We start from the raw sequence: 25,019 nt of genomic DNA on the forward strand, positions 1-25,019 counted from the left end.
TTGGCTTTTAAACTAGTATTTTTAATTATTTCCCAGGATACTGACATTGAGTTTCTACGGAAGGAATGACCTTGTGTAGTGCTGACTTGCCTGATGGGCGAGCCTCCCATAACTCACTCTGCCAGGGGGGTACTTCTTTGGCCGACTGGTAAAGGAGTGGCTCTCCCGTTTCGCTGGTCACGGGCTCAATCCCCGGCACCGGCAAACCTTTCCTTGTCTGGATTAATTTCTCGTGTGTTTCGTTACATGTGGTGGTCGTGTGGGAGTGGAGAAAAAGAGAAAATTCTGGCATTTCATGTACTTTTTCTTTTCCTAACTTTTTCGGAAACTTGGCAAAACTTTTCTTTTTCACAAGTATTTTTCAACGTTTTCCAGGATGTTGACGATGGATTTCTATGGAAGGAACGACATTACCCTCGGCGCCTTCCTGGAACGGTATTGCTTTAGTCCAACGTACACGTGCCCCTCCCACGAGTGCTCCGTGCCCGTGCACGACCACATCAGGAAGTTTGTGCACGAGGCCGGCTGTGTGGACGTTGTGCTGCGGAAGCTGGACAGCGACATGGGGGTGGCCACGCCCAGCTCCATCCACGTCTGGAGCTGGTGCAAGGTGTGCAAACAGGTATGTGAAGCACTTCTTTTTTTATATTGTTTCCGATGTGAGAGGTGATGGGAATACAGTCAATGAAATGTCATCTGAAGTATATTCCACATTTTAATCACATTTTGGATAGTAGACTGGGAAAGTTGGTTAGTTGCACAAAAAACTGATTGAAGAGCATTCTCATCAAATTATAAACCATGACATGTATGGGGAATAGGCTGAAATTGAGCTGGTAATGCATTGTGAAGATGGTGCTAATTATGAGGCAACTTAGTATGGTTCATCCCATTTACCACCTTGTCCTGCAGCTTAGCCCAGTGCAGCCCTTGTCCCTGGAGTCCTGGTCATTCTCGTTTGCAAAGTACCTGGAGCTTAGATTCTATGGTGGGAGCTTCAACCGGAGGGGGAACCCAGGCTGCTCCCACTCCATCCACCATGACCACTACCAGTACTTTGGCTACAAGAACCACGTGGCTGTCTTCAAGTAAGGGAAGGGGAGGGGACTGTCTTTCTGTGCTGAACTGCCTCTTGCATATGTCGGTAATACCTTTTTTCAGTCACCACAAAAAAATGGGGCAGGGTTAGCTATCAGACTTTTCAAACTCTTGCCAAAGCTCGAGCCAAGCTGTCACACTAAGGATATCTTCCATACTTGCAGGTCTTTATCCAAATTTATCTGATCTGCGTGTATGTACAGCTTGCCAAGTATTTTTGCCCGACCCTGGACTTTTTGTGGTGACTAAGTTTGAGTAATGTTTGAGTGATATGTTGTGAGATGAGTTTTGGTTTCATGTAGTGTTAAGTTTGAAGAAAAGTGGAAATTAATGTATTAAAATCTGCTTCGAGTATCCTTAAAAGAGAAAGTGGAAATTCATGTATAATAATCGACTGACTACTCCTGCTTCTAGGTACAATCCCGTAACACTGCGCGAAGTTGTCCTCCCCCCGTCGCAAATGAAGCTGTCCAGTCCGCCCATCAGCCAGACGTCCATCGTGGAGCTCATCAAAGGGGTGGCCGTGCAGGTGGGTGGAGTTTGTTGAAGAGAAGGCGAGGTAAAGGGGGAATGCGTTACACACTCGTCTCAATTTTCGAAACCAATAGCGGGAGTTAAGGTCAAGTTAAGTTGGGGGCATACACTGCACACTCTACCATCTATTTCCCAGACTAATAGGGGAGGAAGGTAAAGTTGGGGGCCATTCTCTACACTCCACCATCTATTTCCCAGACTAATAGGGGAGGAAGGTAGAGTTGGGGGCCATTTGCTACACTCCACCATCTATTTCCCAGACTAATAGGGGAGGAAGGTAGAGTTGGGGGCCATTCTCTACACTCCACCATCTATTTCCCAGACTAATAGGGGAGGAAGGTAAAGTTGAGGGCCATTCTCTACACTCCACCATCTATTTCCCAGACTAATAGGGAAGGAAGGTAAAGTTGAGGGCCATTCTCTACACTCCACCATCTATTTCCCAGACTAATAGGGGAGGAAGGTAGAGTTGGGGGTCATTCTCTACACTCCACCATCTATTTCCCAGACTAATAGGGGAGGAAGGTAGAGTTGGGGGCCATTTGCTACACTCCACCATCTATTTCCCAGACTAATAGGGGAGGAAGGTAGAGTTGGGGGCCATGTGCTACACTCCACCATCTATTTCCCAGACTAATAGGGGAGGAAGGTAGAGTTGGGGGCCATTCACTACACCCCACCATCTATTTCCCAGACTAATAGGGGAGGAAGGTAGAGTTGGGGGCCATTCACTACACCCCACCATCTATTTCCCAGACTAATAGGGGAGGAAGGTAGAGTTGGGGGCCATTCTCTACACCCCACCATCTATTTCCCAGACTAATAGGGGAGGAAGGTGAAGTTGGGAGCCATTCGCTACACTCTACCCTTTCTATCCTGGATTAATAGGGAGTAGTACCTGTCTGGAAAGTGAAACCACAAGTCCTGGTATTGGAAGTTGCTACCCGGGATTAGAACCTGGGCCCGTGGATGTGTAGCTTGTCAGGCTAACCGCTGGACCACAACAGGTTGACTCAAATTGTTCATTACAGCAAACTAAGCACTTTTGCCTGATAAGTGTGTGGGAAAATCTCAACATGTGGGGGAAAGCTAAGAAGCACCTAGTGATCTTATGACTATGGCAGTAATTACAGCTGTTCCTTCCCTTTAATGTTGCAAAGCCTGGAAAGCTAACTCAAACTTCATATTGTATTGGTTGCACACTGAGGTTTCAATTTAAAGAGCTATTTATTATTTATTAGCAGTTATTCTTGCCAACATTTGCATTTTTCAAGCATTTGTTATTGCCAGGGTTCATATTTTCTGCATATATTACTGTCAAGACTTTTTAAGCATTTATTTTTGCGAACATTTGAATTTTAGAATTTATTAAAGTTTGTGTTTTTAAGCATTTATTCCTAAGATTTGCTTTTGTCAACAAGGTAATTTTCCTGCAGGGTTACTCTGTATTCTCGACCATTCTGGAGAAAGTGACGACGCTGCTGTCGGAGTGTGGCAGCCGCTGGGAACCTCTCATCGTGGAGATCAGTGAGCACCAGAACAGCCAGCGCAGCAAATTCAGAGAGAGCATCGAAAGCATTCAGGTAAATTCAACTCTAATATGCTACTGGTAATTTTCTGTTGAGGGGGTAAGGAGCTGAACATGTCTTTAAAATGCCTAGAATATACTACACGTTAAATGGAAGATGCCTGAGAAGACTGATCAAATTTAGTTCATCAGGTGCCTTGATGCTCTTGTTTTTAAAGTTTCCCAAATTTCCTTTAATATAGAAGACAGAGGAACTTTATTTACTTTTGTACATGGAACTCTAGTCGTCTTTTCCACCCTTCTTGTCTTCTAGATCTAATAATGTGGGAAGACCTCTTATGCATCATTTCACATTCTCTAGCAGTTAATTGATTAAGGTCAGATACATAATAAAATTATTAGGAGTGCTAGCCTACTTCTGTATCCCCTTATGCTATTAGGTTTGTGCAATTTTCTCTTATATACAAACAAAATTTTTTTGTTGAATCATCTCAAGGTCACAGGTTAATCCATGGTCTGTCCAATTTTTTTCAATGTTCAGCTGCAGGTCACTTATAACTCTTGTCTGCACTTCTTTAACTCTCTCGCATAGTTAGCTGTACTTCCATCATTACCAAGCCTTATATGCAGAGCTGGGCACTTCCGTACCTCTGTCCGCACCTCCGCTCCTCCGGACCTGCGGACCTTTAAACGAGGTGCGGAGGTCCGAAGTGCGGAAAGTTTTTCAAAAGTGCGGAAGTAACAGGTGCGGAACGGCAGTATTTTAAGTCCGTACCTCCGCACCTGAGGTTTTCAAGGATAAAAAAAATGAAAACGACAAACAGTCCGCGCTCTGCAGTAATACTTCCGGTCGTTTACGCGGTCTGTGCTGCAGGGCATGTTTTCCCGCCACTTGAGTGACGTCACTCATTCAGATTCTGCCGGTTCAAAATATACCGTTTGTCGTCCGTCTTAAAGGAAGTGCGTCATCAATGACAACACCACATGCACGGATAGCAAGAACCCAAGGTGCTGCAGTATTGCCTTGTATTTCTTTTTTTAAGGTACGGACTAGATTTTTCAGGCGCGCTTTAATAGTTTTGGGTACGGTACCGGATGTGCAGAGGTGCGGTACCGGAACAAGTGAAAAAATTTTAGGCGCGGAAGTACAGGTACGGACTATATGTGTTTCGAGGTGCGGAGGAGCGGTACCGGACTACCCGATATCCAGTAACGCGCCCAGCTCTGCTTATATGAGGTTTGACTATTTAGCCATGGTTAGTGAGATGAGAGTTCATGACAGTTTCTTCATAATCTTAGAATCCTCCACCACTTTTCCTTTTAGGGAACTGTGGTTTTTGCAGACATTTTCTCCACCATAGTTGTTTTTCTTTTTCCTTTACTGTTCTTCTGGTGCAACATGAAGTGTGATGTGAGGTCTGAGTGTTTATCTTGCCCTCCCCAGCTTCAGCTCACCTCTCCCACCCTGGAAGCAAGGAGACTTCACCCGCCCACGCCCAGCACCACGGCGGAGCTGACCTCCACCATGCTGGCCATCACGGACCAGATCACGCTACTCAAGAAGCTCATCGCCCAGGTGGTGAATGAGTGGAACACCAAGGTGGGTGTTGTTTTGTTTTGATGTGTTGTGTTCTCAGGCATCATAAGAGATCTATCACTCAAATATCATGGGATTGGTAATGAGTTTTTTTGAATGGCAGACTAGTGGCAGACTAGTGGCAGACTAGTGGCAAAACAAAATACTTAAAAAATGCCCCCAACACTTTGCCCTGGTAAAAAGTAAACTGAGGAGAATGCTGGAATCGGTTTTGGTTATAAATTTCTCGATTCTCAATTCTTGAAAGTGTTCTAGGAAGAGGGAAATGAAGACTAGGCAATTCCAATCTTCACCTTGAGTGAAATGACAGGAAATAATGATTAACTTTTGCTATTGGAAGTTTGACTGCAAGGGTGTGAGCCTGAATAGTCTTGTGCTGAAAGGCTGCAGAGAGGGTAGAGTCATGCATTTGGTCTGTGGAATGTTACTTGACTATGACTGTTGCATTGTGCTGTGTGTTTTATGGTAATTCTGTTTCAGGTGCAAGATTTGGTACAACTCCGCAAGAAAGAAGAGAAATTGGAGAAGGCGAAGACTCTTGCCTCTGTCGGTGGAGGAGGAATGCTGCCACGCCAGTCCACAAGCACATCTATGTCAACCTCGTCTGCTGTGTCCGCCCACACCACCACCCCGAGTGGAGGTTAGTGTTGCTCTGTATCTTGACCAATGGGGCTTAGATTTATTATTGCTTCTATTGTTAAATGTTCTTATTTTCCCTTGTGGGGTTGGATGGGCTAAAAGTTTCTCCTACTCTTGACGATCGTATGCTCTCCTCCTTGATGTTCATCCTTCTCATGTCTTCCAGCTGGTCTCCTCTCATTATTGTTGCTTGTGTTTTATTCTTTATAGGACTTAGGTTAAGCAAACACACGCTTTAGAGTATTTATAAAACCACTACATTGCACTATTCCAGAGATGCACAGTGCAGTCTCCCACAAGCAGAGCGTTGACTCAGGCTCTGTGGCTTCATCTGCAGCCATGACTGGACTTTCCACTGAATCTCTGAATGTGTCCTCCCTCAGTGAAGCGCCTGGGCAGGAAGCACAGAAAAGGTACCTTGTCTGTCTCCCTCTCCCTATACAGGGTTACGTTGGGACCAAGTGCGGTAGAGGCAAAGTTTTTCATCCATGTCTACAGTTTACTCTTTATTTTACATTTTAGTGTCTTTTTCATCTTCCTTCCATTCGGCCCACTTCCTTGTGAATGCGGATACTGCCTTCAGATTTTATGTTGATGAATATTTGTCCACTCTGCCTCACTTACTTACCCAACTCAAAGCAGGTGTTTCCTTCAATTTTAGTGTTGATTAATTGTAGTTCTTCTCATCTCATCCATTTGTAAGAGACACCCCTACAATTTTTGTGTTGACTCCACCACACTTATTATGACAGCAGATTTAACTTCATTTTAGTGTCAAAGTTTGGTCCTTCTGTCAATATTTTGTCCTTCAACTTGTTTATGAAAGCAGTACATCCCTCAATTTTGGGTCTTAATTTTGGTCTTGTTAAATTTTAGTCGTTGTTAACCCTTTCAGTACAGTGACACCGACGTCGGCGTCACCGTTGGTATCACTGTATGGAAAAGGTTAATCCTCTTCTAAGCCTCTTAATCCTCTTCCATTTCCTCTTAATCTTCTTCTAAACCTCCTAAGAGGAAATGGAAGAGGATTTAGAGGATTATAAGAGGATTAAGAGGTTCAGAAGACTATTAATCCTCCAACATTTCCTCTTAACCCTTTCCATACTGTGATGCCAACGTCTGCGTCACCATATTGAAAGGGTTAAACATGTCATTCAACACACTTGTACATGAATACAGTTATAACAACATTTCATATTATCAGTGCAAGAGTTGGTCTCCACATGGCTTTATGTCCCTTTGATGGAATATATGGTAGTATTCATGTAACAGTCAACCTCTTCCCAGAGAAACATTTTTGGTGTTAGGAATATAGCTTCAACCCACTTATTTATGAATGCAGATAACTAAACTTTAATATCTCTGTTTTCCAGTCCTCCTGTTTATGTCGGTGGGGAAGTGGCTGAAGACGAGCAAGTGGCAGAAACCTCCTCCAGCCCCCAGTCCAACGGTAAGGCCCTGCACACCACAAACAGGGCACCTCAAAACTTATTACCAGAGAGTCTTACTATAGCATTTAGGACATACTGCATCATGGCCTGAGCATAGCTGGGCACGATAACAGAAAACCTTATTCCCGATAACTGGTAATGGAAAACCTTATCAGTGACAACCAATATTCATTAACTGGAGACACAAATATAGGCGATAACTGATAGCCGATATAAATCCACAATTCCGATACTAGCTAGTGATAAGTCTGATAGGCGAAAACGATACCATATTGATATTTCAAATAAAAATACAGATGAATTCAAATTTTCATGATCTGTATTTTAGAAAACTTACAAAACCTGAAAACCACACGTTGACACGTACCTATGGACGGTAATACTAGAAACTCCTGAACCGGTGTTGTGTTATTTGGCGTCCCCACCGTCAAAAGCTGGCGCTTTTGTTTACAAACACTGGTCTCTCGTGAACTGTGCATGTTCAAACCAGCAAGCGTAGACCTGTACAGTCTCGCAAAGCATTTTAACTGTAATTAGGAGTTGCTGGAAAGCTGAATCTGACATACATACAGTAGCAATACCACCATCCCCGCTGTTTCTAGGACGACACTCTGTACGAGTTGTATTTATATGTACAGAGTGTCGTTCTAGAAACAGCGAGGATGGTGGTACTGTTTGTCTGATTCAGCCTTCCAGCAACTCTTAATGTGTTAAAAAGCTTTGTGGGACTGTACAGGGTTTCACTTACTGGTCTGAACATGCGCAGTTCATGAGAGACCAGTGTTTGTAAACAAAAGCGCCAGCACGATGGGACACCAAATAACACAACACCGGGTGTCTTCAAAACCATGGCATGCTCACAAACGAATATGGAATATCAAATTTGATGCAGTGAATAATCATTTTTGGGGCAAAGTTGAATGATTTTTCTGTTTGATATATTGATTTTTGAGTAACAAAAAAAAAGAACCTATTGTTTTAATGTTGATTATCTAGGTATGAAATCTTTTCACCGAAGATATTTTCATACCCAGAAGGTTTTTCAAACAACACCGGGCGCCTGGGCCACACATGTGCAGTGGGGAGGAGACAACGTTTTTTTTTCTGAGGCGGAAAAAAGTAGCGATTATCGCTAGTTTGGTTACAAAAGTAACGAAGATACTGATATATATTTAAATAAGTAGCGGATGGCCGATAACCCGATTTTATTATCAGTGATAAATAATCGCGGTAACGCCCAGCTATGAGCCTGAGGAGACTATATTAGACCTGATTTTAGTGACTTAGGTCTTTACTCATTCATCTAGTGTGACAGTCAACCCATTCATGGCCATGATACATCCCTCTTAAGAAATTATATAACCTTGAGGTTTTGATGTTGCAGAGATGAATGAATCGAACCCCAATAGAAGCAGTATTAATGTTTAGGGTCATCCTCCTCCCCCAGAAAAATTATATACCCTCCAGATGGCTTTGATTTGGTAATAAGATCATTTTAACGCCAAGACAACTTTTTAATGCTATGATGTAGATGAGGAATTTATTCAACCTCTAAAGATGTAGTGCCTGTGTTTTGTGTCCCCCTCCCATAGACAAAATTATATAACCTCGAAGGCTTTGATGTGGTAGTGAGGAATCAGTTTGACCATTACAGAATCCGTATCCATGTTAAGGTTTACTCCCCCCCAAGACAGATCATATAACTTGTAGAATTCTGTGATGGGGCTGATTGAGGGATTAATTTTACCCCTTGAAGTGGCATCCATGTGTTAAGGTCAACTGCCTCTCCCAAGACTTTTTTTAAACTAACCCCCTAAGAAAACTATCCATGCAAGAGTTGACCACCTCAAGGCTCCATGTCCCGTTGAGGAATATATCTTTTTAACCATATAGGAAAGTAGTAATTCGTGTAAAAGTCAACCTCTTCCCAATGGAGACTGGTTTGGTGTTGGGAATAATCTAGTTTATCTTGGGAGAGGTGGCCGTTTGATTCCAGGTTTTGTGTGGAGCGGAGTGAATGGCCTGGTGCACACTTGGATAGACTGACAAGTAATTTTTTCTGTTTTGGATTCATTGCTGGTGAATCTAGAATGTATATAAAAGGTACCAATCAAGGATGTTGAATTAGATGTTTCAAGCTCAAAAGTAAGGAAATTTCAATTAGTACAAACATTGAACATTTTAGATTTCAGTAAACTAGTCTATAATTTGACATGATTAAGGATATTGGATTAATGCTTATAATGAAATCACAAACCTAAGTAGATCAAATTGAAATATACTTATGGAGTTAAATTAATTATTCATAATTCAAGAACAATTCTTAAGTTTTAATTTTAATATATGACCCACATACACACAGGAGAGAATATTATGCCCCACACACCCAGGCATATGAAACAGACATGGGCGCACAAGCCTTCAAGATCGTTGCTAACTTGAATGTGTCTTTGCGTTAATCTTTTTGCTTTACCTTCAATGCTTGCTTCCTCCGGCATAATGAATACCATCAGTAGCTGCATCCAAGGAGATTCTAATTAATTTTAATTTGATTTTAATGATTTTAATGAATGATTGAATTAATCAGTGATGTCATTAAACAATAAGGTAGTTGCTATCATTGTAATAATTAATTCTTTGATCCCTTGCTGCCTGATCTAGTATTTGATCACTCCATTTATGCACTGCAGGAGCATCATTTTATGCTGAGGATATTTTACATGAGAAGGAGGAAATACTGAAGAGCAATGTCAACACTTGTGTGTTTCTCACTTTGTGTTTAATGCAGCGCCTCCCTGTTGCTTCACCTCACGAGGTGTGCTTGAAAGGTGCAGAGGCCGTGGCCTTTTGCCAAGTTCTTTCCTGATGGACAGAACACTTGCACAGCACAGCCATGCTTCAGGACCCCTGTAATATGTTCCAAAGCTGTGAAGTGTATCATCCCATGGTGCCATGTGATTATTAGGCAGCAATGGATCAGTTTGATTTTGAATGAACTTGTGAATTCATAATAGCAAGCAGTAGTTGACATTTAATATATTTTCCCTTTATGAATGACTGTCATCCAAATTGACTTAATTTTATCTAAATTCAAAGCATGTAGGAACCAATATCAACTTTGGATTTGATTGCTCATCAATATTAAGCAAGAAGCAGGAAATGCATTTCATATTCTGTATGGTCAAGGAGAATGTGGCATGAGTGTAGACAAGTTGCTGATGAACTTGTTTGAATGCTTGTTCAGTGTCCACATTTTCACTCTTTTTGTCATGAGTCTGTTGCACGTACACACGAGCTGAGCACTGATTGCTGCTAATGGAATGGCTTCTTTGGCTTTCCTTTTGCTGGAAATGCCAATATTTTCAGTAGTGTTTCAAAGCACATCGCCTTGTATTCTTTGTAAATTCTGTTGTCATATTGGAACCCAGTTTGATGATAGTGTTCATTTCCACATTTCACCACAATGGCTACAATGGTACTTGATCCAAGAGACCTCCCAAGTGTGTTGGGTTACCACAAACTGCCACTGACGACAGATTTCTTCCATAGTGGTGTTTTGCTTAACCTGGTAGCAGCAGGGATCATGTTTCTTAATGGTCCCTCCAAGCGAGAAAAATGAGAAAAAAATTACCCCTTGCACAAACCATTTCATAATATATATTGAAGCATTTGTGATCAGATTATGTATCATCTATTTTGGGGGTTTATATCATTGCACAAATTTGGCCTGTCGCTGCTACCGGGTTAAGGGCATAAGAACATTAGTCTGCAAAAGCAAGACTATTAGTAATCCAGCTCTTGGCTATATCTTTGTTTATTCAGAATTCATCAAAGTCTGAACAGTGAGGTGCTATATAAAGATTCCTGTAGTCTTTGGTGATTTGTGGGACAGCGGACAGTCTTGAGGTTTGGTTTGGGTGCTGTCATTGTGTTGGATTGTTGAGGTGGCCATTTACACCCAAAAGAATCAATCATCAAAGTTACCCTCACTGTAATTATTATAAGTGCACAACAGCATCTTGGAGTAGTAATGTTATCAATGTGTTTTTGGTTAACTGCAACTTTTCATTGATAAGTTTCCATCAGTAATTTTTAAGACCATTGAACACTACTGAGAACAAACTTTTTTTTTCCCTGCCATTGCATAGCTTTAGAGACACTTCCCAAGATCAATAGTGTTTTAAAGCAGACTGAATACTACCTTTTTGTTACCCTGTTCAGTGCTGTTCTTTTTCTGATTCTTCCACTGACTGTCTAGAGGTGAAGGGTCAGTCTTATAGCCGGCCACTGTAACATTTTTCCCTAGATGCAAAAAAGCCTCTAAGTGTAGAATATGTGTCGCCATCTGCTGAGAGTCTGAGGGAGGAAAGGGACCGCATCCTGCAGGCCTTGACTTCCCTCACTGCCTGCACCCACAGACCACCACGACCCAAGACAGGTATCGCCGTAAACTTACTGACCCATCACACACAACATGGCTTCTAGTGCTCGGTGGTGGAGGAGTAGTGGAACTAACACCTAACACATTGGTTGATGTAGTATGATGAGACATGTTTTACATTTACCCATATTATATGAACTTTTTATACTAGTTAGCTTTAATAGTACAGTATCTTACAGTTGTTCCAGACATTCCTGGGTGGTAGTTGGCAGAGACTCTGTGAACTTACATACTGTGTGAGGAGTTGATGTCTTCCCTTAAATTTAAAAAAATTGCCTTAACATTTCTTGTACATGAAAATGCTGTAAAATATCCAGTGCCAAAAGGTGCCTCATAGTACTGTAACACAAGTCACAATCACAAGGTGTCCCATGAACTCCCAGGCTGCCCACCAATAACTTCAAGTTACTCCCATAGCTTGAGTGTCGAGGAACGGCTGTATTGCCCTCGTCATGGTTTTTAATAGTGTCGGCTCCACAAGAGCTGACGGAGATTTTCCTTCAGGGGTGGACTCGCGGACTTGGCGTCATTGCTTGAGTGATGGTCTCCGCGCCGCTCATTGGCTGTTTTTTACCCCTGTATTTTACTAGATCTAAGCTGCGGCAATTTCGTTTGCCATGACAGCCTACTATCTCTCGCTCTCTGCTACCTTTTAAAATCAACACTGTTGGTATATAAATGTAGTTATTCTTATAATCACACTTCCTTATGGCTATTTGTTAGTTTATTACCCACAAATATTAGAAACATTACAGGAATAAAGACAGGACGATGAAAGAAATGAGAAGGTTCTTGCCTTTGGCCAATGTTTATGATATGACTCCGTAGAATCACTACACATTATGACTAAGCCAGGCCTAAAAATATAGCAAGAAATCTTACAATAAATGAGTTAGACTGTACCATCACCCATGCAATGATACCAAGTCCTGAAGAGAAATCTCCTCCAGCTCTCGTGGAACCGACTATAGTGTGTGCAAGTTTTGGTGTAACGAATAGGTGTTGATTTTATAAAAAAGGTTTCTAGATTTTGCATGCCTTTAAGTAGAGGGAGGAATACTGACTGATATCTACAGTAAGAATTTGACATAATGTAATTGGACTTTTATATATTTTATAATCTAAACCATTTCCTTTGAGTACGTTAATCAGTCCCCAGATAGAGGTAACTAGTTCACACCTGAAGTGTGGTGGACAGTGTTGGAAACTTTGGTGTAGCGCATTCTCTTACCTTGACTTTTTTTCAACTTAATATTTCACATTGTGCCACATCACCTCATGACCGAGCATACTTGGATTTTTTTTCATGTCACTTGTCCTTTTAATATAATGTCTTTCACCTTACAGTAACCTGTTTAGGTGATGATACATTCACTAATGTTTTGTCACATTCACAGGTTTTGAATTTTGGAAAAAAAAAAATCTCTAACATGGGGTATTTTAAATCTCTTTATAGTATGTTATTAGTCATGCAGGTCCAATAGATTTTAAATGCTTAGGATTTATATAATTTTATACAAACGCTCGGCAAAATAACCTGTGCCAAAAGAAATGGTACCATACAAATGGCCTCACAGCCAGCCACACCCCGTACATGAGATAGACAGGGAGACAAAAAGCTGCAAAGAAACTTTCACTTACATTCCACATTTTATACTTGTGTTCTATGTGTTTAAGTCTTCTGTGGATGCACTCACCTAGTAAGTGTGCATGATGTAGTTCTTGCAGCTGAATTTGTTGCATGTTTCCTGGACTGCAAGCAGCGTAGTGGTGTGAACAGTTGTTTGTGTTGCTCCCACATTTCTCAGAGCTGAAAGGCTGCGGTAGCAAGTGGGATGTACCTTGCTTGTTTGTATACATTGTGGAGGAGTATGTCAAATATCTTTATATTTGTTTGTGCATGGAAACATTTTTATGGAAGGTATTGTCGTAGCTTTCCGCTGCTGCGGCTGTGCATGTGTCGTATGTGTTATGTTTTATTAATTTCTTTAATTTCTGTAGAGAACAAGTCGGGATGACAATGACAATTAAGTCTGGCACTAAACTGATTAGTGTTGCCTAGAAGCCCAATGCTGAAGTGTTTTGTTTCAGATGAGAAGTTTATTGATTTATCAGTGTGGTGAAGGTCTGTTGAAGTGTGGGGTGGTATTGTAAAAATAGTGTGCTAATGTATATATTGTTAAGTTCTTGATGCAGAGTTTGGGCTAAGAAATTCAGCAGTTATTGAAGTGGCATGAAATAGTTCTAAGCATGTTGCATTTTATCGTAAACAATTAAAAAAAAAGTTTATTTTTGATTGAAGTTAATCATTTGTTGTGTACTGCCAGCATGATTAATATTGATATAACAAAATTGGATATGCAAGTAGTAACAATCTAATGGATTAACTTAAGTAATCAGTGATATTGCTAATGTCAAGAAAAAAAATCTATTTTGCCCTTGCTATGTGAAGGCATAAAAGGAACAACCAAGGAGTAAATATTCCCTTTATGTGTTAAGTATCTGTAGAAGAGAAGTCTGAGAAAATACTCCTGGCATTCTTTTTAATTCCCCTTATTTTAAAATAAGATCTATTTCAAGTTGAGACTACAGTATTTCCATGAGCAGTATTATCATTGTCCCAGATGCTGAGCTCTGGGTAATGTTGAGACTCCAGTAACCTGTTCCTTGCCACACAGGCCAGAGTGCCCAGTCCCTGTCGTCTGTGTCCAGCGACGCCCTGCAGATGGAGAACGAGGGTAATGGTGGCCTGCCGCAACAGCTCTCCGATGCATTCTCAGTGGTGCACAGACGCCAAGGCAAGTATATGGCTCTTGGTTTTGCTTCAAAGTAACATTGAAGAGGAAACGGGTCGTTTTGAAGCTGCAGTTGAAGGCGGCTGCCTTACGATTGGCTGATGGTTCTGAAAACATGCTTGTGATTCGCTGGGAGTCTGATGACGTCATCGCTGACGCTCGCCCTATCAGTGGCTTCACCGCCTTAAGGCGGTGTCACAATGGCCGTTTTCGTCCAACCGTTGGGGCTATGGGCAACGCCTGTGCGCCCAGCCGGGAGCGAGTTCACGGTTATCTGTAAGCTGGTGTCACACAGGTTTTTTTTCTTCCCACCGCGTTGGCGCCACTTAGGGCAACCAGCAACTCCAACTTTTCCTGGTGTGCATCACACACGGCCAAGGTCAGTTGCCCGTATCCACATCCACAACGTAAACAAAGCACTTGCCCTGTATCAACATGGCGTCGTCTGCTAAAGTAAGGGCTGCCGCGGCTTGTGCTGCCATTACCCAAGTTATGGACTTGTTGCTGCAGTTAAATGGAAGGAAGAAACAGTTGTGGGTGTGGCGTGTCTGTGGTTCCTCCATGCCAGTTCTCATTGTCACCACTGCGTGTGCGCGGCCAACCCACCCATACATATGGATCGAATAACAACAAACACGCACAAACACACACACACACACACACACACACACACACACACACACACACACACACACGCACACACACGCACACACACGCACACACACGCACACACACGCACACACGCACACACACACACATGCACATGCACATGCACACACCAGATTCATTAGGAACCATTCCAGATGTTTCTGACAAACAGAAAGGACTTCACCATTTCTTTGCGTGTGTTAGAACATATTTGGTGAGTGGCTCACATGAACCAAACCTAGCTCTTGGCAAGAGAAGAGCAGGTGTCTTTAACACTGCTCTCTTCTTGCCATTAGGTATCGTATGTTTGGTTTGTATGAACCACTCGCCAAATAAGTTCTAACACACTCTAGGAAATGGCGAAGCCATTTTTGTTTGAGAAACATCTGCCATGGTTCATGATGAGTCTGGTGTGCGTGCGTGTGTGTGTGTCTTTGTTGTTACTCGATCCACGTGTTTATGTGGTCGGAGTCTAGATGGGTGGGTTGGCCGCTCATGCACAATGGTGACAATGAGAACTGGCACGGAGGAACCACAGACACGCCACACCCACAACAGCTTCTTCCTTCCATTTAACTGATGCAACAAGTCCATAACTTGGGTAATGGCAGCACAAGCTGAGACATCCCTTACTTTAGCAGACAATGCCATCGATACAAGGCAAGTGCTTTGTTTATGTTGTGGATGTGGATACGGGCAACCGACCTTCGCCCGGAAAAGTTGGAATTGCCGGTTGTCCAAGCTGATGCCAACGCGGTAGGAAGAAATTGGCCCAGTGTGACACCAGCAGGTTACCGACAACTCGCTCCCGGATGGGCGCACGTAAGTTGCCAGTAGCCACAACGGTTAGAAGAAAACGGCCAATGTGACACTGCCCTGAGGCAGCAAGGTCGCTGACTGGGTGAGCGCCAGTGATGACGTCATCGGACTCCCAGTGAATCACAAGCGTGTTTTCAGAGCTCAGCCAATCGTAGGGCTTCATCTGTGGCTTTAAAACGACCCGTTCTCTCTTCCTGTTTTCTTCCTTTTTCCAAGGTACGTATTTTGAGATAACAAAGGAGTAAAGGAGGAAAAAAAAGTGAGCTCCAGGGGGCAGCATGAGCCAGTTATAATAGTGCCACAATAAACAGTTGCCTGCGCCATGACAGGGTCGGGGCCGACCATCAGGCCTGGATGGATAGTCTACCGGTGCCATAGCCCACATTAAAAAAAAAAAAAATAAATAAATAAAAATCCACGGGACGGAACAGATAAGCGCTTTTTCAGTGTTTTCAATACCTAGAGTTTCGCGATCCTTGAGTTTAGCGCTTTACCTTCGGAACGAAGCGAGCGCGAAACTCGAGAGGGTTCTGTACATGCTTTTAGCTGATTGAGTAACCTCTGACCTTTTATTTTTTGTATAAGACCTTCCAAAATCCTAATTGTGTAAGGAAATTTCATTCACATTGTTGCAGTCTACAAACTTTTAGGATATTTTTTGCCTCGGAGTAACCTATTAGAGACCTATTTTTCTAGCAAGACATTGGAGCTCCTAGCCATCAAGGAAAGTACATTCACGGAGTTGAAAAGTAGAAAGTTGATGGAGGGAAGTATAATTTTTTAAAAATACCTCACAACAGGTTGAGAATGTAGTCCAGAGTCAGAGGAACTAGAATGGCTTTAGTGTTGATAGATTTAAGCAATGAACAAATCGGTGAAATCAGTCAAATCAGTCTTGTTCATTTGAAGCCTCAGACACCAGTGAGAGCTTGGCCAGTGGTTGGTCTCCACATCATATCCTATTTATTTATTTCCTCGTCTCTTCCTTCTCCCTCAATTTCTTCCTGTTTTAAGTCCAGTATATTCCAACACAAACTCTTCTCCCTCCCTGATTCTCTTTTATCCTCTCCTCCTCACTCTTCTCCCTCCCTGATTCTCTTTTATTTCCTCCTCCTCACTCTTCCCCCTCCCTGATTCTCTTTTATTTCCTCGTCCTCCTCACTCTTCCCCCTCCCTGATTCTCTTTTATTTCCTCCTCCCCACTCTTCCCCCTCCCTGATTCTCTTTTATTTCCTCCTCCCCACTCTTCTCCCTCCCTGATTCTCTTTTATTTCCTCGTCCTCCTCACTCTTCCCCCTCCCTGATTCTCTTTTATTTCCTCCTCCCCACTCTTCCCCCTCCTGATTCTCTTTTATTTCCTCGTCCTCACTCTTCCCCTCCCTGATTCTCTTTTGTTCCTCCTCCCCTCTTCCCTCCTGATTCTCTTTTATTTCCTCCTCCTCACTCTTCACCCTCCCTGATTCTCTTTTATTTCCTCCTCCTCACTCTTCACCCTCCCTGATTCTCTTTTATTAACTCCTCCTCACTCTTCACCCTCCCTGATTCTATTTTAAACTCTCCTCCTCACTCTTCTCCCTCCCTGATTCTCTTTTATTTCCTCCTCCCCACTCTTCTCCCTCCCTGATTCTCTTTTATTTCCTCCTCCTCACTCTTCTCCCTCCCTGATTCTCTTTTATTTCCTCCTCCCCACTCTTCTCCCTCCCTGATTCTCTTTTATTTCCTCCTCCTCACTCTTCTCCCTCCCTGATTCTCTTTTATCCTCTCCTCCTCACTCTTCACCCTCCCTGATTCTCTTTTTTCCTCCTCCACTCTTCTCCCTCCCTGATTCTCTTTATTTCCTCCTCCCCACTCTTCTCCCTCCTGATTCTCTTTTATTTCCTCCTCCTCACTCTTCTCCCTCCCTGATTCTCTTTTATTTCCTCCTCCTCACTCTTCTCCCTCCCTGATTCTCTTTTATTTCCTCCTCCTCACTCTTCTCCCTCCCTGATTCTCTTTTATCCTCTCCTCCTCACTCTTCCCCCTCCCTGATTCTCTTTTATTTCCTCCTCCCCACTCTTCTCCCTCCCTGATTCTCTTTTATTTCCTCCTCCTCACTCTTCTCCCTCCCTGATTCTCTTTTATTTCCTCCTCCTCACTCTTCTCCCTCCCTGATTCTCTTTTATTTCCTCCTCCTCACTCTTCTCCCTCCCTGATTCTCTTTTATTTCCTCCTCCTCACTCTTCACCCTCCCTGATTCTCTTTTATTTGCTCGTCCTCCTCACTCTTCCCCCTCCCTGATTCTCTTTTATTTCCTCCTCCCCACTCTTCCCCCTCCCTGATTCTCTTTTATCCTCTCCTCCTCACTCTTCCCCCTCCCTGATTCTCTTTTATCCTCTCCTCCTCCTCACTCTTCCCCCTCCCTGATTTTCTTTTATCCTCCTCCTCCTCACTCTTCTCCCTCCCTGATTCTCTTTTATCCTCTCCTCCTCACTCTTCTCCCTCCCTGATTCTCTTTTATCCTCTCCTCCTCACTCTTCTCCCTCCCTGATTCTCTTTTATCCTCTCCTCCTCACTCTTCTACCTCCCTGATTCTCTTTTATTTCCTCCTCCTCACTCTTCACCCTCCCTGATTCTCTTTTATCCTCTCCTCCTCACTCTTCCCCTCCCTGATTCTTTTATCCTCTCCTCCTCACTCTTCACCCTCCCTGATTCTCTTTTATTTCCTCTTCCTCACTCTTCTCCCTCCCTGATTCTCTTTTATCCTCTCCTCCTCATTCTTCTCCCTCCCTGATTCTCTTTTATCCTCTCCTCCTCATTCTTCTCCCTCCCTGATTCTCTTTTATCCTCTCCTCCTCATTCTTCTCCCTCCCTGATTCTTTTATCCTCTCCTCCTCACTCTTCTCCCTCCCTGATTCTCTTTTATCCTCTCCTCCTCATTCTTCTCCCTCCCTGATTCTTTTATCCTCTCCTCCTCAGTCTTGTCGCGCGCTGTGTGTCTTTTATCCTCTCCTCCTCACTCTTCTCCCTCCCTGATTCTCTTTTATCCTCTCCTCCTCACTCTTCTCCCTCCCTGATTCTCTTTTATCCTCTCCTCCTCACTCTTCTCCCTCCCTGATTCTCTTTTATCCTCTCCTCCTCACTCTTCTCCCTCCCTGATTCTCTTTTATCCTCTCCTCCTCACTCTTCTCCCTCCCTGATTCTCTTTTATCCTCTCCTCCTCACTCTTCTCCCTCCCTGATTCTCTTTTATCCTCTTCTCCTCATTCTTCTCCCTCCCTGATTCTTTTATCCTCTCCTCCTCATTCTTCTCCTCCCTGATTCTCTTTTTATCCTCTCCTCCTCATTCTTCTCCCTCCTGATTCTTTTAGCCTCTCCTCCTCATTCTTCTCCTCCCTGATTCTCTTTTATCCTCTTCTCCTCATTCTTCTCCCTCCCTGATTCTTTTATCCTCTCCTCCTCATTCTTCTCCCTCCCTGACTCTCTTTTATCCTCTTCTCCTCATTCTTCTCCCTCCCTGATTCTCTTTTATCCTCTTCTCCTCATTCTCCTCCCTCCCTGATTCTCTTTTATCCTCTCCTCCTCACTCTTCTCCCTCCCTGATTCTCTTTTATCCTCTCCTCCTCATTCTTCTCCCTCCCTGATTCTCTTTTATCTCCTCCTCTTCCTCATTCTTCTCCCTCCCTGATTCTCTTTTATCTCCTTCTCTTCCTCATTCTTCTCCCTCCCTGATTCTCTTTTATCTCCTCCTCCTCCTCCTCATTCTTCTCCCTCCCTGATTCTCTTTTATCTCCTCCTCCTCCTCACTCTTCTCCCTCCCTGATTCTCTTTTATCTCCTCCTCCTCCTCCTCACTCTTCTCCCTCCCTGATTCTCTTCTATCTCCTCCTCATTCTTCTCCCTCCCTGATTCTCCTTTATCTCCTCTTCCTCATTTTATCTCCTCCTCTTCCTCATTCTTCTCCCTCCCTGATTCTCTTTTATCTCCTCCTCTTCCTCATTCTTCTCCCTCCCTGATTCTCTTTTATCTCCTCCTCCTCCTCCTCATTCTTCTCCCTCCCTGATTCTCTTTTATCTCCTCCTCCTCACTCTTCTCCCTCCCTGATTCTCTTTTATCTCCTCCTCCTCATTCTTCTCCCTCCCTGATTCTCTTTTATCTCCTCCTCATTCTTCTCCCTCCCTGATTCTCTTTAATCTCCTCCTCCTCCTCCTCCTCACTCTTCTCCCTCCCTGATTCTCTTTTATCTCCTCCTCCTCACTCTTCTCCCTCCCTGATTCTCTTATCTCCTCCTCCTCACTCTTCTCCCTCCCTGATTCTCTTTTATCTCCTCCTCCTCATTCTTCTCCCTCCCTGATTCTCTTTTATCTCCTCCTCCTCCTCACTCTTCTCCCTCCCTGATTCTCTTTTATCTCCTCCTCCTCCTCATTCTTCTCCCTCCCTGATTCTCTTTTATCTCCTCCTCATTCTTCTCCCTCCCTGATTCTCTTTTATCTCCTCCTCACTCTTCTCCCTCCCTGATTCTCTTTTATCTCCTCCTCCTCCTCCTCATTCTTCTCCCTCCCTGATTCTCCTTTATCTCCTCTTCCTCATTTTATCTCCTCTTCCTCATTCTTCTCCCTCCCTGATTCTTTTATCTCCTCCTCTTCCTCATTCTTCTTCCTCCCTGATTCTCTTTTAAATACTCCTCTTCCTCACTCTTCTCCCTCCCTGATTCTCTTTTATCCTCTCCTCCTCACTCTTCTCCCTCCCTGATTCTCTTTTATCTCCTCCTCATTCTTCTCCCTCCCTGATTCTCTTTTATATCCTCCTCTTCCTCACTCTTCTCCCTCCCTGATTCTCTTTTATCCTCTCCTCCTCACTCTTCTTCCTCCCTGATTCTCTTTTATCTCCTCCTCTTCCTCATTCTTCTCCCTCCCTGATTCTCTTTTATCACCTCCTCCTCCTCATTCTTCCCCCTCCCTGATTCTCTTTTATTTCCTCGTCCTCCTCACTCTTCTCCCTCCCTGATTCTCTTTTATCCTCTCCTCTTCACTCTTCTCCCTCCCTGATTCTCTTTTATCCTCTCCTCCTCACTCTTCTCCCGTCCTGATTCTCTTTTATCTCCTCCTCTTCCTCATTCTTCTCCCCCGCTGATTCTCTTATTTTTTCCTCCTCCTCCTCCTCACTCTTCTCCCTCCCTGATTCTCTTTTATCTTCTCCCTTCCTGATGCTTTCTTCTCCTTCTCCTCCTCCTGGAAAATCAGTAAACAAACCCATTAACAAAAGCATGAACTAAACCACCAAGAAATGAGTGTTTGTCTCTCTCCCTTGCAGCCTCTGACACCTGCGAGGGCCTGGTGAGTGGCTCCTCCCCCACGGCAGGGTCGCCCGGCAGGGGACACGAGAGGTCCCTGTCGGATGGGGGCCAGGCCTCCAGCGCCAGAGACAGTGTTGACCGGGTGGCAGAGAGACGCCTAGCATCCACAGCGGTGAAGAACATCATATCCACCTTTTGGCCTTCTTCAAATCTGTTGGTGGAGGTGAGTCAGTTGCTGGGGGGAGACTTTACACCGATGTCATTTAGTCATTACGTTTTATTTTTACTTTTTTCTGAACGGTGAAGGAAACGGCTTGACGGTAATAAACAAACACAAACAAGTCAGTGAATCACTTCTCGATGGTAATAAACAAACACAAAAAAGTCAGTGAATCACTTCTCGATGGTAATAAACAAACAAACAAGTCAGTGAATCACTTCTCGATGGTAATAAACAAACAAACAAGTCAGCGAATCACTTCTCGATGGTAATAAACAAACAAACAAGTCAGCGAATCACTTCTCGACGGTAATAAACAAACAAACAAACAAGTCAGCGAATCACTTCTCGACGGTAATAAACAAACAAACAAACAAGTCAGCGAATCACTTCTCGACGGTAATAAACAAACAAACAAACAAGTCAGCGAATCACTTCTCGACGGTAATAAACAAACAAACAAACAAGTCAGCGAATCACTTCTCGACGGTAATAAACAAACAAACAAACAAGTCAGCGAATCACTACCGGTAATAAACAAACAAACAAACAAGTCAGCGAATCACTTCCGACGGTAATAAACAAACAAACAAACAAGTCAGCGAATAAACTTCGATGGTAATAAACAAACAAACAAACAAGTCAGCGAATAAACTACCGACGGTAATAAACAAACAAACAAACAAGTCAGCGAATCACTTCTCGACGGTAATAAACAAACAAACAAACAAGTCAGCGAATCACTTCTCGACGGTAATAAACAAACAAACAAACAAGTCAGCGAATCACTTCTCGATGGTAATAAACAAACAAACAAACAAGTCAGTGAATCACTTCTCGACGGTAATAAACAAACAAACAAACAAGTCAGCGAATCACTTCTCGACGGTTATAAACAAACAAACAAACAAGTCAGCGAATCACTTCTCGACGGTTATAAACAAACAAACAAACAAGTCAGCGAATCACTTCTCGACGGTAATAAACAAACAAACAAACAAGTCAGTGAATCACTTCTCGATGGTAATAAACAAACAAACAAACAAGTCAGTGAATCACTTCTCGACGGTTATAAACAAACAAACAAGTCGGCGAATCACTTCTCCTACAAAAGCAAATAGGAGTGGCCAGAAGAGAGATCAGTTTTGAATGGAGGTCTTGATACTCCCCTCTTGAAAGTTTGCATATACAGATTTTTTTTGTACCCTCTCATTTTCATTCTTGCATTTACCATGTTACCAAGTGTCCAGTATATGTGATGGAAGCAACACATAGAGGGACATTCTTGCCTAGACCTTGCTCTGTCCACTTCTACATCTCCCTATCTTCCTTCTTCCCCGTACCTCTTTAAGACTCCTCCTTAGTGATGGGACAGGTTTACCAAGTTTGTTATATATTTGATGGAAGCAGCATATACAGGCAGTATTTTACATGGCCCTTCCTCTAATACTCTAATATGCTTCATTCTCATTCCCCATTCTAATATGTGTCATTCCTCCCTCTACCCTGCAGCTTTGCCATACCTTAGTGATGGGTTTGGAATGGGTGTGGATTCCTTCGACTCCTTAAAAAAGTTTCCTATGCCTTCCCCTTTGATTGAATGGGTGTAGATCCTATGACTGAGAAAATCAAATGTCTTCTTGATGGAATGGGTGTTGATTTCTTTGACCTTGACTTATTAAACAAAGCAATGTTCTGTGCCTTCCTTACTGATGGAATGGGTGTGGATATCTTTGACCTTGACTTATTAAACAAAAACAATGTCCTATGCCTTCCTTACTGATGGAATGGGTGTGGATATCTTTGACCTTGACTTATTAAACAAAGCAATGTTCTGTGCCTTCCTTACTGATGGAATGGGTGTAGATATCTTGAACATATCAAGTGTCCCATGTCTTTCTTAGTGATGAAATGAGTTTGGATTCCTTTGACTTCTTAATAAAAACTGTCCTTGTGTTTTCAGTCGCCTTTCCCACCCAGTGAGCATTATCTCTTGCTGCCGGAGATCAAGATCCCCGTGGTGGTGCATGGAGAGGAGCCGTCCTCCATCATCGCCCACGCCCTCGCCTCGCAGGAGTACGAGAAACAGCTGGAGGTGGTCAAGAAGAGGCTCAAGGACTTTGTCAAGGAGTGTCTGACAGCACAGAGGTGAAATTACACACTTTAGTAGGATCATTTATGGTATTGGTACAGTAGACCCTCCATTTAACAGATTCCTGTTAGTGTTTCCTCATAATGTGCCTTTGACCCGACTCCTTCACACAAACAAAGTCCAGCCACTCCCAAATTGATAAATCTCTTTGAAATTACACTCCATTTTGCTTAAAGTTCTGTGGTAAATGTCTTGCATTAAACGGAGGGTCTGCTGTACTGTTCTAGCTTATCTATTTATTGTAGGACTTTGTAAAGGAGTGTCTTGCAGATCGGAGTGAAATTACACCTTTGTAGTAACGTAATATGACGGTATTGGTGATTTTATAAGTGGATATATTTTCAACACTCCATTGTGTGTATAAAATCACCTCGGTAGTTCTATAATTTGATGGTATTAGTTTTATAAGCTGATCTGTTTTCAACTAAACATTGTGTGCTTTAAATCAGCATGTACTGATGTACTGTTCCCTACATTGGCCTCACCATGTTCAATTAACTGTTTTACAAAATATGTTTAAAACAAAATGGGAGGATATACTCTTATGTATATTGGCCATACCATGTCTTGTGTGCTGTTAAGACTCCTCCCAAACTATATCAGAATACTCTTTCCTAATTCCTTCCACTTTTCCCTTTGGTTACCAGTAGTTTTGCAGCCATTTTTCCTGGAGTTCTTAGGTTTATCCTTTGCTTTCTCTGGTTTAAAAAATATATATTGGTGTTTGGCTAAATTTTCATCAACCCTTAACTACCAGGCAAGCAGACCAGTCGTTCGCTGACGTGGCCATGGACAGCATAAGCAGCGCCGATGCTGTTGAGATGTCTTACCCGGAACCCACCGACCCAGAGCTGATCAAAGCTTCAAAGAACTTCCACATTGAACTTCAGGGCAGTGATCAGCATGCCAAGTTCTACTGTAAGGTAAGGCTCTGACTTAATGCCTTCGTAGTCATCATCTGCATATCCAGCTCTTGCTATAACGTATCTGTGGCCATGACGGTAATTCACACATTCTTCCTTTCAGCTGTTCTTCCCTGAGCACTTCCGGCAGCTGAGGAAGTTGGTGTTTCCCTACGGCGAGGAGAACTTCATCCGCTCCCTGTCGCGCTGCATGCTGTGGGAGGCACGCGGGGGCAAGTCCGGCTCCATCTTCATCAAGTCCAGCGGTGAGGAGAGGCTTCAGGATATTTTTATATTTTTTATTTTTAGCAAGAATGTTTGTCAAGGCTACTTGCTGTTTTGGATGTTTTTAATTTTTTTTTTTTATTTAGGCTCGTGTATTGATTTTTCATATTCATATTTAGTTTTTAGCAAGAATGTTTGTTAAGGCTACTTGCTGTTTTGGATGTTTTTAATTTATTTTTTTTACTTAGGCTCATGTATTGATTTTTCATATTCATATTTAGTTTTTAGCAAGAATGTTTGTTTAGGCTATTTTCTGTTTTGGATGTTTTTAATTTTTTTTTTTTACTTAGGCTCATGCATTGATTTTTCATATTCATATTTAGTTTTTAGCAAGGATGTTTGTTTAGGTTCCTTGGTCTTTTTTGCTTAGTGTGTTGGCATTTTGTATTGAATTTTTAGCAAGGGTGTTAAAGGTTCTTTGCTATTTGTAGGGTGTATTTATTAACTCATTTAGTTGTTTATTTTTACCTGGGCCTTTATATATTTAGGCCCCTTGTGCATGGTACGGTATGACTTTTTTTTTTAACCAGGTAGCTGTGGGGACCATGTTTCTTAATGGTCCCTCCAAGTGAGAAAAATGAGAAAAAATCACCCCTCACACAAACCATTTCATAATATATATCAAAGCATTTGTGATCAG

General features: G+C 42.7%; 1 protein-coding gene across 5 annotated transcripts in view; it reads left to right on the forward strand.

The window, feature by feature from the left end:
- The window catches only part of LOC127002862 (1-phosphatidylinositol 3-phosphate 5-kinase-like), a 73,843-nt gene that overhangs the window by 39,993 nt on the left and 8,831 nt on the right, over positions 1 to 25,019 (forward strand). For 4 of the 5 annotated variants that reach the window (XM_050869094.1, XM_050869096.1, XM_050869095.1 and 1 more), the window contains 14 exons: positions 376 to 622; positions 913 to 1,088; positions 1,513 to 1,627; positions 3,069 to 3,215; positions 4,605 to 4,760; positions 5,238 to 5,397; positions 5,671 to 5,809; positions 6,770 to 6,846; positions 11,154 to 11,285; positions 13,967 to 14,086; positions 20,838 to 21,043; positions 23,004 to 23,188; positions 23,950 to 24,115; positions 24,219 to 24,360. In XM_050869094.1, coding sequence (XP_050725051.1) covers positions 376 to 622; positions 913 to 1,088; positions 1,513 to 1,627; positions 3,069 to 3,215; positions 4,605 to 4,760; positions 5,238 to 5,397; positions 5,671 to 5,809; positions 6,770 to 6,846; positions 11,154 to 11,285; positions 13,967 to 14,086; positions 20,838 to 21,043; positions 23,004 to 23,188; positions 23,950 to 24,115; positions 24,219 to 24,360 — 2,168 coding nt within the window. The remainder of the gene's footprint in view (positions 1 to 375; positions 623 to 912; positions 1,089 to 1,512; positions 1,628 to 3,068; positions 3,216 to 4,604; positions 4,761 to 5,237; positions 5,398 to 5,670; positions 5,810 to 6,769; positions 6,847 to 11,153; positions 11,286 to 13,966; positions 14,087 to 20,837; positions 21,044 to 23,003; positions 23,189 to 23,949; positions 24,116 to 24,218; positions 24,361 to 25,019) is intronic. The other variant, XM_050869097.1, reaches the window with a different exon arrangement.

Source organism: Eriocheir sinensis, chromosome 24 (assembly GCF_024679095.1).
Source record: "Eriocheir sinensis breed Jianghai 21 chromosome 24, ASM2467909v1, whole genome shotgun sequence".
In the NCBI taxonomy this organism is placed as follows: Eukaryota; Metazoa; Arthropoda; class Malacostraca; order Decapoda; family Varunidae; genus Eriocheir; species Eriocheir sinensis.